General features: G+C 43.1%; 1 protein-coding gene across 1 annotated transcript in view; it reads left to right on the forward strand.

The window, feature by feature from the left end:
- The first annotated feature begins 4,125 nt into the window (after positions 1-4,125).
- PSAP (prosaposin) overlaps positions 4,126-13,790 on the forward strand; it is a 33,587-nt gene continuing 23,922 nt past the window's right edge. Inside the window, exon 1 of the mRNA XM_077125004.1 lies at positions 4,126-4,258. Within this exon, the coding sequence (XP_076981119.1) occupies positions 4,219-4,258 (40 nt within the window). The 5' untranslated portion in view covers positions 4,126-4,218. The remainder of the gene's footprint in view (positions 4,259-13,790) is intronic.

Raw genomic sequence — 13,790 nt, forward strand, 5'->3', positions numbered from 1 at the left:
CACTCCTTCAAAATGACGCCTGGCTTGGCTGGGCTTTCTAGAACATTTCTCCAGCACTATGGCATTATCAGTTGTTGAATATTTGAATTTTGCCCTGGATGCATGCCTTCTTCTTCTTCTTTTTTTAAATTTATTTATCCTAGTTGATTTCCACTTTTGTCAGGACTCTTAACACCATCATAACTTCCAGCCATCCTGAAGGTGTGCCGTCCTTTTAAGGACAGTACCCAGAAGTCACAAAATGGGCAATTACAGTCTTATGGTTACACCTAAAGCAAGGAAGGCAGCTGGGAAATGTAGTCTTTGTTCTGGACAGCCATGGATCCAGCTATAAATAGGTTTTATTACTAACTATCAGGGAAGAAGGGGAGAGGGAAGTTAAGAGACAATAGTGAACTCTGCCACAAAGGATGGCTTATTAGTTGCTAAGCAGCACAAAGGACAAGGTGAGCCCTGGCTGGGACGAGTGATTTCTCCAGCAGCCCAGGGGAGAAGTGGGTAAAAGAGGAAAAATCAGAGGGTTTGTTTGCTTGAGGCTGGGGATTGGAAGAGAGGGGTCCTCGGGAAGGGCCAAGACTTAGTTGAGTAGGGGCCTGCGGAGTCCAGACTGGGCCAGAAGTCCACGCAGGCAGGAGGGCCTGAGGGGAGGTCCTGCTGTGGGGGTTGCTGAGGGAGCGGGAACCTGAGTGGGTGGGAAGCATCAATGTTTGGACACAGCGACGGGGACATCTGACACTTCTGGGGTGGCTCTTTGGGGAGCCAGAGCGGAGCTCTGGGGCCAAGCAAGTGGGTTGTACCTTCATGCTGGAGGCAAAGTCCCGTCTACTGTTTAGCAAGGGCTGTTTGGGCTGTAGAAACAGTACCAGATGGAAGCTCTCTGGGGCCAAAGAGGGATTTATTTATTTATTTATTTTTTTAACCTGCAGATTTTATTGAGATACAGTCACATATTATATATTCCATCCAAAATATTCAGTGTTTCACAGTATCATCACTTAGTGTGATTCATCATCAGAGTCAATTTTAGACTGTTTTGTTTGCTCCCCCCAAAAAAAGTATCAGACACAAGGAAAACTTAGAACCCCCATATCTGTTACCCACCCCTGTTATTGACCGCTGGCATTGGTGTGGTACACTTGTTACTGTTGATGAAAGAATATTAAGGTATTACTGTTGACTATAGTCCATAGCTTGTAACAGGTAACTTTCTCTACATACCACTCTATTAATAACTAAAGAGGGATTTATTAAAAGGAAATGGCAGATGGTGAGGAGGAGGGGGTGGTATGAAAAGGTCCGAGGGACTAAAAGTAGAGTTTCATATGGAAGTGAGACCCTGAACTGAAAAGCTGTCAGGAACCTTGCCAGGGTCTCTAGTGCGGCTATTTCTGAAGAAAAATATCTTTTTGGTTCCCTGAAAACTTGAGCTCACAGCAGGGTAGAGGTGATGGGGATTTTTTTTTTTTAACATCTTTTAAATTTTCCTATGTTAACGCCTTTCTTTAAAAATGATGAAGTACTAGAAATGATGAATATGCAACTATGTGATGATATTAGGAATTACTGATTGTATATGTAGAATGGAATGATATCTTAATGTTTTGTTTGTTAATTTTTTTTAATTAATAAAAAAATTTAAAAAAAATGATGAAGTAACAGGTGGACATTGTAATGTGCGAAATAATTCAAAGATGAATTCATCCAAAGTCAGTAGACTCTCCCCATCTCCTATTACCTGTTCCTCTCTTTACTGAAAAATCCCCCCACTTCTAAGAAAGACTGGCAGGAGGGCTGTGCACCCCCAGGCATCCTCTCTTCTGTTGTGCTGCCCACACCAGAGGACCCTGAAGCTCCTACCTCGTGGGCCCTGTGCCCCCTTCTGGGAAGTCAGTGGCAGGGTTTGAATTACAACATGGGGTTTTGGGCCCTTCTGTCCATGGTTTTTGGAACCCACTTCCCTCTCAGGCTCATTTCACACCAGCGTTCACTGCCTGGGTCTGTCTCATGCTTCGAAGATGCATTGAGCTCAGCCTGGTTTCCTTACTCATTGCATTATTGTTCACCCTTGGGCTTTTCCCAGTGTCCGTTACTATAAATGGCCTTTGTGTGAACATTTGGGATAAAATACCTCTTAGCTTCTGCATTCTTTCCCCACAGGGCATCTAGCCCGGGGTGGTATTACAGGGTCAAAGTCTATGAATAACTTTATAGCTCCAGTTACCTGTGTACAGATGGTTCAGATATTTTCCAAGGATTTAAGCATCTTCTGACTTTGTAAAAAAAAAGCACAATAATCCACTTACTGTTTTCATATTCTAAATTAAAATTCCATCTTTACAAGGTTCAAAAGGAGACAGATAAATCAACATATTGCTGTTGTGTTACAGGTCAAGAAATTAAGGCACCGAAAGTAATTCTCATCAACCTCAACACATTCCTCTAGTCCTGAGGGTGAGGGTGTAAGAAGAGAAGCCACGTTGCTTCAGGCTCTGTCAGTGACTAGCTCTGAGCTCTCTGTTACTCTGTGATCCCCAGTTTTCCTTATCTGCAAAATGGGAGTGCATGAGCTGAAGGTCGATAAGCTTCCTTTGGGCTTGGAGTCTTGCAAGCAAGGCTCTGCGTGGAACACCGGGTACATTGCCTTCTTCATCAGCAAGGAGCTGGGGAGAGGAGGTCTTGCCCTCTAGCCCCCCTCCGTTGCCTTTATGTGGTTGCTGGAGTGGTCTGCTCCATGCTTGTGCCTAACCTGGGGAGGCCTGCAGATGGGGCAGCTGCACAGTCTCCATTTGGCCTCCCAGGCTGAGGTATGAGGGGTCTGGCTTAGTCTGAATCTTGTCTTTAACTTTACTCAACCCCTTCCCTTCCTATAGTGACTTATTGAGCATCATTCTCCCAATACAGTGCACATTTCAGCATCCAGCTCCCTAGTAGAAAGAAAGACTGTTGTGTGAGAGAATGGCTGGGGAGGAGAACCAAAGGCTCTGAGAACAGAGAGATTATTGCAGACTGTGGGAGGTGGGGAAACCCTGGGTTTGTTCCTCCTGGGTTGGGACATCTGGTTCCAGACCAGGTTCTGCCTCCAAATTACTGTGTGCCTTTCCCTCTCCAGGCCTCAGTTTCTCAATTAGTACAATGATGGAATGGGACTGGTGACCTCTAAGGGCCTGCTCGTTGGCTGTGATTCAACTTTTCTCCTTCCCTTGGGGTTGACTGATACTTGTTTTTGGAGGGGGGAGGGAAGTGAGGAGTAGAATGGGACAATGGGGAGAGGGTTCACCCCTCTGTTCCCAGCCAGACCTGGATGGGTACAAAGCACATCTTGACTCCCAAGTACCTTGCAACCAGACAAAGTAAACTGTAGGTAGAGGATAAGGGGGTTGGTGTGGGCCACCAGGGCCTTTCCGGTTCTGGTGTGAAATGAGGATCAAGGGCTGTGCAGAGTGGGGCAGTTTTTTTCTCCAGCAAGGCCCCTGGCCCCTTTTTTGGGGGGGTGGGGTGGGGTGGGGTGCATGGTGGGGGACTGGAACCCAGGTCTTCCTGGCCCATTTTTATCAGGTTTCTCAAATTCAGGTTTCACTTCTTGCCCCCTTGAGCAACGGCTGAGGCACTACCTGTTCTTTCCCATGTTTCCTTCATCCCTTCAACTTCAAGAGCAAGCCATGGTAGAACCTTGGGAGGGGCTGTAAACCCTGTCAGTGGGTCACAGGTACAAAGGAGTGTTAGGAGGAAAACACAGGGCACAGAGTACAGCTACACGCTGACCGCAGGCAGGCAAATACTAAATGATTTAGGTGACGCGTGGGTCAAGTCACGAGATTGAAACCCGACCGTGAGACCCTGGACATGTCACCAACCTTTTGGCGTCTCAGTTCTCATTTTATCTGTAAAAATACCTACCTCACAGCAAAACACGTGAGGCTTAAAAGATACTTGATACATACATAAAATCCCTGACATTCAAGCAACAGCCCCGCCCTCCACGCCCTTCATCTTCCCCTCCCTTCATTTTCCCCTCCCCTTTCTTCCCCTCCTCCTTCTCCCCTCCCCATTGCGCAGGCGCCCTGCGCGGCGCTGACTCAGGCTGCGGAAGAAACCGCGGTAGGCCCGGCCCGGGCGGAGTTTGCGCCTGCGCAATTGGCGCCTTCGGGGAGGGGCAGGTTTATATTGGGGAAGATCAGCTGACTTTCTGCATTGCAGACTGCGGAGCCTCGCTGCAACATGTTCACCCTTTTCCTCTGGGCCAGCCTTTTAGGCGCGGGTAAGACCTGGGACCCCCTGTCTGGGGAAGGGGTCGTCCGCACATTACTGCTTACCCGTCCCTGAGCGGGTTGTTCGGGGCCTCCGGGCTGTCTCCAGGCCCCGGTTCGCGAGGTGCGCAGGTGCGCAGGCGCGTCCGCCGGCCGGACCCTGCAAGGAGTGGCGGAGGAGGCTGGAAAAGCGCTGTCGAAGTCACGGGTCTTGGGGTGGGGGCGACTGGGCGAGGAGGGTGGGCCTAGGAAGGTGGCACCCTCAGAGCCTGGGGTGGTGCCTTTGCGGCCGGAGTGTCCCAGGGCCTTCCCTCAGGCTGCCCTTCCAGCCGCTGGGCGGTGTGGTAGGTGACGCCTCCCGCAGCCGTGTGCCTTTGGGCGCGCGTGATCCAGGTGGCCAGGAGACCCGTCTAGCAGGTCAAAACGTTGGCCCTTGGCCTCAGGTGCCCTAGATTTTTAAGGGTATTACAGTTTTAGGAATCACATAGATACATAATCTGTGTTGATTTTTATCCTATGCATATATGTTTACTCCTGTTCCTACATCTTGAAGGTGATACAGGGTTTTGTGGTCGTGATTATTTTGCAGTGGATTCCTCATTGTTTTAAAGTGCCTTTCACAGTCATAGACCATTGCCCAGTTTTAGCAGTGGCCTTTATTTTCGTGAATACGTAAGTATATGAGAAGTTGATGTGCAGAACAATGTTCTTATACCTATTTGTCCTGAAATGGAGCGGATGGGTGTGGAAATAACCGCAGGATAATGTCATGATGCTTGGGAACCAGCCGCGCAGCCTACGTGGGGTTGGAAGAGGCCCTCTGCCCTCCTGCCCTTCATTTACAAATTGTGTATGGTCACATGACTCTTCCTTCATTCTTCTAAGTCTTGCCTTCACATTTTCACCTCGTTTAGATCATCCAGGTAGAAGAGAAAGGAGTGTGATACCACCTAATTATCAAAATTCCGTACTTTCATAGTTGTAGAGCCAGATTATAATTTCTCTACTGAGAGGACCCTAAATCTGGGCGTTTTCAGAGGTGACCTCTGGGTTGTTGATCTGTAGCTCCCATGAAGAAAATAAAACCTTATTTTATTTAGCTTCTGGAATCTCAAATTCTGAGTACCAAATTAAGCCATTTCTTAGTAACTGTGTAGCTTAAGAGGCTGGCTTCCATTCTAACTCTGCTGGGATTTTAATGAACAGTAACAGGAAGTGGATGACAGTGTGAATAATAAACCAAAAAAGTAAGAAGATAACTTAATTAAAGGTGTAATAGATTTAAAATACATTTTTTTCTTATGTCACCTTTCGACAACTCCCAAGGATGTCTTGACCTCTTTAAACAGAGCTCTTTTTTAAATTACAAGAAACAAACATTCCCAACACATACACTCAGCAATTCACAATATCATCACATAGTTGCATATTCATCATCATGATCATTTCCCAGAACATTAGCATCAATTCAGAAAAAAATAAAAAACCAACAGAAAAATAAAACGAAAACAGAAAAAAAATTTTTACATACTGTACCCCTTACCCCTCCCTTTCATTGATCACTAGCATTTCAAACTAAATTTATTTTAACATTTGTTCCCCATATTATTTATTTTTCTAGTCGTCTGGTGACAAGGTAGATGAAAGGAGCATCAGACACAAGGCTTTCACAATCACATAGTCACATTGTGAAAGCTATGTCATTATACAATCATCCTCAAGAAACATGGCTACTGGAACACAGCTCTACATTTTCAGGCAGTTCCCTCCAGCCTCTCCATTACATCTTGGATAACAAGGTGATATCTACTTAATGCATAAGAATAACCTCCAGGATAAGCTCTTGACTCTTAAACAGAGCTCTTTAATTTGCTTTCCTTGTAGACTGTATGAAAGTAATACGTTTATAAAGATGACTTTTGGTTTTATAGTCTAGCAATTGATAATAGTTATTCCATGGTCGGGTACAGTAATCTAATACTATTCCCTATATTGATTCAGAACAATTTTTATTTTATGGTATCAAATAATTCATGTTCGCAGTGAGTCACTCTTCACAAGACTCAGATTTCTGAGTCACTCAAATCAGCCAAAAAAGGGACTAAATTGTTTCTTTGGAAATGTACGATCCGTCTTTGGTATATAGGATTGTGCTAGGGTGGTGCTGATCATAACATAGGGTTTTCTTAGACAGCTTTGGGTCTATGGGGTGGTGTTTTAGAAATGTTATTCCAAAAATTCCTGATAACATTGATCCTCTCTTTTACTGAAGGTCGATGGTGTCTGCTCCCTGGGAGGCCCTTAGAACTTGCCATTTCTATACAGTGCTCCTGTAGTACAGGGGAGCTTCATCTTGAATCTGGAGAAGCTTTACTGTTTCCTCTTGTAATGATGTCCTTGTGGTATAGTTATATATATTTTTTACCATCCAAAAAAAGGAAAGTGAAATGATGATATAAGGAAAGAATTGGAAAGTACCTAATCCAAACTCTTTTTTTTTTTTTTGTTGGGGGTGCATGGGCCGAGAAGCGAACCCAGGTTTTCTGCACAGCAGGCATGCATTCTACCAATGAACCACTTGCGTACCCTAATCCAATCGCCTTAAAGAATGAAGACACTGGTTCCACCAGAGGTGACTTTCCCAAAAGACGGGCTATTTAGTGGGGAAGCCAGGAGTAGAACCCAGGACTCCTGGCAATGCTGACTCTCCACATCCCCTTCTACCAAGATGTACCTCTTAATTAAAAAAAAAAACAAAACTCAGTGAGTTATAATTTATATACCGAGAAACATGCAAGATTTTAAGTGTACAGCTTGACCAATTATGACTGTGAATATACCCACATAACAAGTCCCCAACCCAAGGTCAAGGAGTCTGCATTACCAATACCCAAGACCCATGCGCTGCCCTGTCTAACTTAGAGGAAACTGCTTGTTAATGCAGTTATTAACAGTTATTAAACTGTTAATACCATAGATTGGTCCGACTCTTTTTGAACTCTGTATGAATGGAATCATACAATAAGGGCATACTTTGAGTTCCTCTGGTGGAAAAAGGTGAGTCCTGTAATAATTAGATGACTTATGTAACGCATATAGCATGGTGCCTGGCAGGTAGTAAGTGCTCACTGAAGCTTAGCTGCCTTTACTCCTGATTTTTGTGTAGTGTCTAACCATCCAAATGGTGTTTGCCTGGCACTGAGGCAAAAGGTTCTCTGAAATGCTCGATTGTATTAGTTTGATGACTATTGTTCTAGTTTGCTAGCTGCCGGAATGCAATATACCAGAAACGGAATGGCTTTTAACAAGGGGAATTTGAGTTGCTAGTTTACAGTTCTAAGGCCGAGAAAATGTCCCAATTAAAACAAGTCTATAGAAATGTCCAATCAAAGTCATCCAGGGAAAGATACCTTGGTTCAGGAAGGGCGATGAAGTTCAGGGTTTCTCTCTCAAGTGAGAAGGCACATGGCGAACACAGTCAGGGCTTCTCTCTTGGCTGGAAGAGCACATGGCGAGTACGTCATCATCTGCTAGCTTTCTCTCCTGGCTTCTGGTTTCGTGAAGCTCCCCGGGAGGCGTTTTCCTTCTTCATCTCCAATGGACTCTGTGCTTCATGGTGCTGCAGCATTCTCTGCTCTCTCTGAATCTCTTTCTCCAAAATGTTTCCTCTTTTATAGGACTCCAGTAAACCAATCAAGGCCCACTCAAATGGGTGGAAACATGTCATCCCCTAATCCAGGTTAACAACCATTCTTGACTAAATCACATCATCCAGGAAGATGATCTCATTACAGTTTCAAACATACAGTATTGAATAGAGATTATTCTACCTTTATGAAATGGGATTTATATTAAAACATAGCTTTTCTTAGGGGGCATACTTCCTTTCAAACCAGCACAACTATTTTTTGTGATGGCAGATATGAATTAATGGTCTAGCCTCCTGAATATCAACCAGAACTCAGATTTCCCCTGCCAGGAATTTTGGACAAATTCCCTGTTTATCAGTAGTAAACCAGTTTTATTGGGTGAAAACAGTGCAATTCACAACGGGCTTTTTTTTTTTTTTTTTTTTTTTAAACCAGTCAACAAATTAGCAAGTGCTTTGATTGCATTTTACTCATTGTGAATAGCTGCTGTAAGATCGGAAGGGTATTGGCTTGAGTGGAGTGGATTTTTGTGAATTGAGAGTGCAAAACTGTCTTGGCCAGACAGCTGACTGAGGGAAGAGGCAGGATGGGGAAGCCCCTGGTGAGGGATGATAAGCTCTGAGGCCAAGACCAAGCCACCTGCACACTGTGCGGCTGCTTTTTTTTTTTTTTTTTTTTTTAACTTTTCTTGTGGTAACATGTATGCAACATAACATTTCCCCATTTTAACCACTGTAAAAGGGGGTTAATTATTGTTCTTATCAGGTTAATGTGAGGCTGTAATAATAGGACGATATATGAAAGAGCGTAGACAGTAAGCAGTATAGGTTTTGCTGCTGTTCCACTATTGTGTGCGTCAGAGTCCTTGTCTCAATAGCACAACCACTCTTCTCTGCACTTATTTTTGTGATTTACCTTGGTTGTCTTTCATCTCAAAGAGTGTCATAAGCTTAATAAGCAAAATGAAATTAAATTGTCCTGTAAATATATATGCTGAACGTAATTACTGGGTCAGATGATTAAACCGGGCTAGGCAGACAGCAGTTTGGAGGGTGTTGGGGGTTTATACTCTAGGCAACCAAATTAGGTTTAACTACTGGGTCAGTCCTGATACTGGAGCAGCCAGTAGAGCTCATGACTGGTTCCTGGTAACCTGACTGCTCGGGTTGAGGGTCTGTTGTCTCTAACTGGGGGCCTGAGAGAATGTTTAAGCCCTTCAGTCTGGTTTCTCCATCCATAGATGGAGGTGAACTATTTCGAGTGTGCAGTAGAATAGGTGTACCTGGCAAATTAAATCAGTATAATTGTGTGGGAAGGAAAAATAATGTCTCCCACTACCATCCTTCAGACTTCCCCCAGAGACTGCCTGTTCCCAGCTCTTTGAGGAGCCTTCCCGAGGTACAGAATAAGTGACTGCTGTTTATGATTTCCTGTTCCTTTTTTCTTTTCAACACGATGGTAGCCTATTACACTGGCTGTTTTGCTCCTTGTTCCATTCTAAATTGTGAAGCATTTTAGACACGTACCAAAGTGGAAGAGCAATTATAATCAGCATCTATGTTTATCACATCCAGGTTAATAAATAGAATCTAACCTCCCTCTCTAGATAACTGCCTTTCTGGGCTTAGTGTTCGCCTGAAGGTCGTTTATACTTTTGTACATCTAAAGGTGACCTTTAGCAGTATGTATAGTATTGTGTTGCATACTGTTCTAGTTTGCTAGCTGCCGGAATGCAACACACTAGAGACGGATTGGCTTTTAATAAAAGGGGATTTATTTTGTTAGTTCTTCAGAGGAAAGGCAGCTAACTTTCCACTGAGGCTCTTTCTTATGTGGAAGGCATAGGATGATCTCTGCTGGCCTTCTCTCCAGGCCCCTGGATTCCAACAGCTTTCCCCGGGGTGACTTCTTTCTGCATCTCCAAAGGCCTGGGCTGAGCTGCGAGTGCTGAGATGAGGAATGCTGAGCTGCTTAGGCTGTGCTCCATTGCGCTCTCATTTAAGCACCAGCCAGTTAAGTCAGAGGTCATTCATTGCAGCAGACACGCCTCCTAGCCGGCTACAGATTAATTAGCAACAGATGAGGTTCACGGACCATTGGCTTATGTCCGCAGCAACAAAACTAGGTATGCTCACCTGGCCAAGTTGACAACTGAATCTAACTAACACACATACTTTAAACATTTTACAGATACAGTATATGTTCTTCAGTATATATATTTGTTGGTAAATAAACTAACAAATTCTTGGGTTAGTTTGTTTTTGTTAGTGAGGTTCATTCATGTTGATATATGTAGCTCTATTTCATTTTTACTACAGTGTAGTATTCTGTTTATATCATACCTGTTCTCTATTCTGTTAATAGACATTTAGATTGTTTTTACTTTTTTTTTCTGTTAAATTGCTGCTGTAAACATTCTTGTACTGATATTGAAGTGTTGACCTTTATAATAGTTTGTGTCCAAGTCACAGGGACCAGAGGATTTTTTTGTGGGTGGTAGGGATGGGAGCCTAACGTAACTTTGGTTTCCCTCCTGGCACTGATTTGAGGTAAATATGGAAAGGGAACCAGCTATAGTTTGAGGAAGTCCCGTCCCCATCCCCCCGTACACACCTTTTGGTTCCGAAAGTTGATTGTTCCTAAGTGCTTAGACCAGTCATTCTCAAACTTTTTGGTCTCAAGACCTCCATATGCTGAATTTATTGAAGACCCCAAAGAGCTTTTGCTTAAGTGGGTTGGATCTATTGATATCTATCATGTTGTAAATTAAAACTGACAAAATTTGAAAGTAATTATTCATTTAAAAAATAATGGTAAACCTGTTACACATATACCATGAATATTTATTTTATTTTAATTTTTAAAATTTTTTCTTTTTTTTTAGTGTAAGCAGGCAGAAAATGTATTAGATACACATGTAAGAGGACATGCAGATACTCTTGCAAAGACAGGTGAGAGAGGTGAGAGGCAATAGGCGGTGTGGGACCATTTGCTTTTATAGATTAGTCTTACTAATTAGTAAAATACTAATCTATTTTACTAAACACAAATATTTGGTGTGAAGAATGGCTTATTTTACATTTTTGCAATCCTTTTAGCCTCTAGCTAGATTCCCAGTGGCTTCTGCATTCAATCTGTTAGGTGTCATGTATCCTATACCTCCAGAAAACTCCACTCTACATTTGAGAGTGAGTGGGTGAAAAAGGCCACTAATGTCTTAGTATTATGAAAATAATCCTGACCTTATGGACCTCCTGAAAACATCTCTGGGACCCTCGGGGTTCTCTGGGCCACACTTTGAGAACCACTCGTGATTTGAAGGAACTGTAGGCATAGTAGCTGACACTTAGATGTACAGGCACTGTTCTAAATGCGTATATTTATTGATTGAATCCTTACAACAGCCTTCTGGAGTGAGAGCAACTAAATCACTGCTGGGAATGTTCCAATATTTACCCTGACCCAGGCTTTGCGCTGATTAGATCTCGGTTTTTCAGATGAAGGCATTAAATATTATATACATTGAGAGTATGGAACTAAAGTAAGCCAGAAGTGACATTTATAGTAGACACACTCGCATGCATCTTTTTTTTTTCTTGCATGTATCTTAAGCTTCTTAGTCCATAAAAAAATCATGTGAAACAACTAGAGAATACTCACGTTCTTTATTAGTGGAGTTTGCTTGAAATCTTTTAAAACATATTATTGTCCTCTACAAGTCTGCAGACCACAGGGCCAGTTAGCTGGGAATGCTGTAGACCGCTGACTTGCCAGCTTGTGCTTGACTGAGAAACTGCTTACTCCCTGGTCCCTGGGTTGGCAGTGAGACATGGCTGCAGACCTGCTCCCTCTCAGAGCTGTCACTGCTTGGCTAGAACCACCTCTGCCCCACTACCTGTGCCTGATCATCTGATTGGAACCTGGGCAGTCCTGCCAGGGGTTCAGGCTTTCATGGTCAGGTGTTGCGGCATAATCTTATCTAAGGTGATTTAAGCTCATTACTCATCACCACCTGATACGTGACATTTTGGAAGAAAAGCTTTGTTAGCAGGAGTTTTTATTGTACTGGAATGTTCTTGAATGTACCAACTAAGATTTGTCTTCCCTGAATTAATTAAGCTCACATTGTGTCACAGTTGTCTTTTTTTTTAATTTATTAATTTTTTAAATTAAAAAATTATGACAGGGAAACACAAACATTCTTAACATATGATCATTCCATTCTACATATATAATCAGTAATTTACAGTATCATCACATAGTTGGATATTCATCATCATGATCATTTCTTAGAACATTTGCATCAATTCAGAAAAAGAAATAAAAAGAAAACAGAAAAATATTCATGCATACCATGCCCCTTACCCCTCCCCTTCACCTATCACCAGCATTTCAATCTACTAAATTTATTTTAACATTTGTTCCTCCTATTATTTATTTATTTTTAATCCATATATTTTACTTGTCCATTGGTAAGGTAGACAAAAGGAGCATCAGACACAAGGCTCTCACAACCACACAATCACACTGCGATAGTCATATCATCATACAATTATCTTCAAGAAACATGGCCACCCAAACACAGCTCCGCATTTTCAGGCAGTTCCCTCCAGCCGCTCCATTACATCTTGACTAACAAAGTGATATGTATTTAATGCATAAGAATAACCTCCAGGATAACCTCTTGGCTCTGTTTGGAATTTCTCAGTCACTGAGACTTTATTTTGTCTCATTTTGTTCTTCCCCATTTTGGTTGAGAAGATTTTCTCAATCCCTTGATGGAGAGTTCCAGCTCATTCTAGGATTTATGTCCCACGTTGCCAGGAAGGTCCACACCCCTGGGAGTCATTTCCCATGTAGAGAGGGTTAGGGCAGTGAGTTTGCTTGCTGTGTCCGCCGAGAGAGACAGGCCACATCTGAGCAACAGAAGAGGTTCTCTGGGGGGGTGCCTCTTAGACCTAATTTTAAGTAGGCTTAGCCTGTCCTTTGCGGGATTAAGTTTCATATGAACAACCCCCAAGATTGGAGGCTCGGACTGTTGCTTTGGCTGTCCTCACTGCTTGTGAGAGTATCAAGAATTCTCCACTTGGGGAAGTAGAATTTTCCCCCTTTCTCACCATTCCGCCAAGGGGACTCTGCAAATACTTCTCTATTCACTGTTCAAATCGCTCTGGGATTTATCTGGGCATCACTCTGGACAAACCTACAAAATCTCATGCCCTACACAAGGTTCTAAGTACTATGGTGTTCGATTAAGGTGTCCACATAAGTTATATTAGGAAATGCACTAGTCAAAATATAAATTTGTGTCACAGTCTTCTTGCTCCCCCCCAAACTCTCAGTCATCACTGGACAAAATAGCAGATCTGAGAACTCTTTTGCCTTGTCCATGTAGATAGTTTCTTGCCCTGGAATGCTCTGACCTGTGAGGAAAATGAAAAATCAAGGCTGTCATGGGAGGGGAAAAGCTGGAAAAAAAGAACCTTTGTTCAGTTTATTGGTGCCAGAGGTAATGAGGGTGCCAGCCTAGAGAGCTTAAAAGCTACATTGCCATTGATTTCTTTTGTGATAAGAGAAATATTTAGACCTTACTCCCTCCAGACCGAGGCAGGCTACCTCTGTGTGCTATTCTAAACGTTAAATGGATAGTTTATGTCCAGTGTTTTCCAAAAGGATTTTTTAAAAGGAAAGACAAGTGCTCTTTGTCATAGAATGTGCTGTTTGGGTAGTCATTGTTGAGTGCCTTGCATTATCTCCTGCTCTTGAGTGTTTTAAGTGCATGAATTCCTCTGAGAAATGCCCAAGTGCTGGGGACCTGAGATGGATGCTGCCCTCCTGGGGTTAAGCTCTTGGTTTCCTAGCAACTTTCCTGTTGCCATAGCAAAGCATTACC

This window comes from Tamandua tetradactyla, chromosome 13, assembly GCF_023851605.1.
Source record: "Tamandua tetradactyla isolate mTamTet1 chromosome 13, mTamTet1.pri, whole genome shotgun sequence".
NCBI classification, from domain to species: domain Eukaryota; kingdom Metazoa; phylum Chordata; class Mammalia; order Pilosa; family Myrmecophagidae; genus Tamandua; species Tamandua tetradactyla.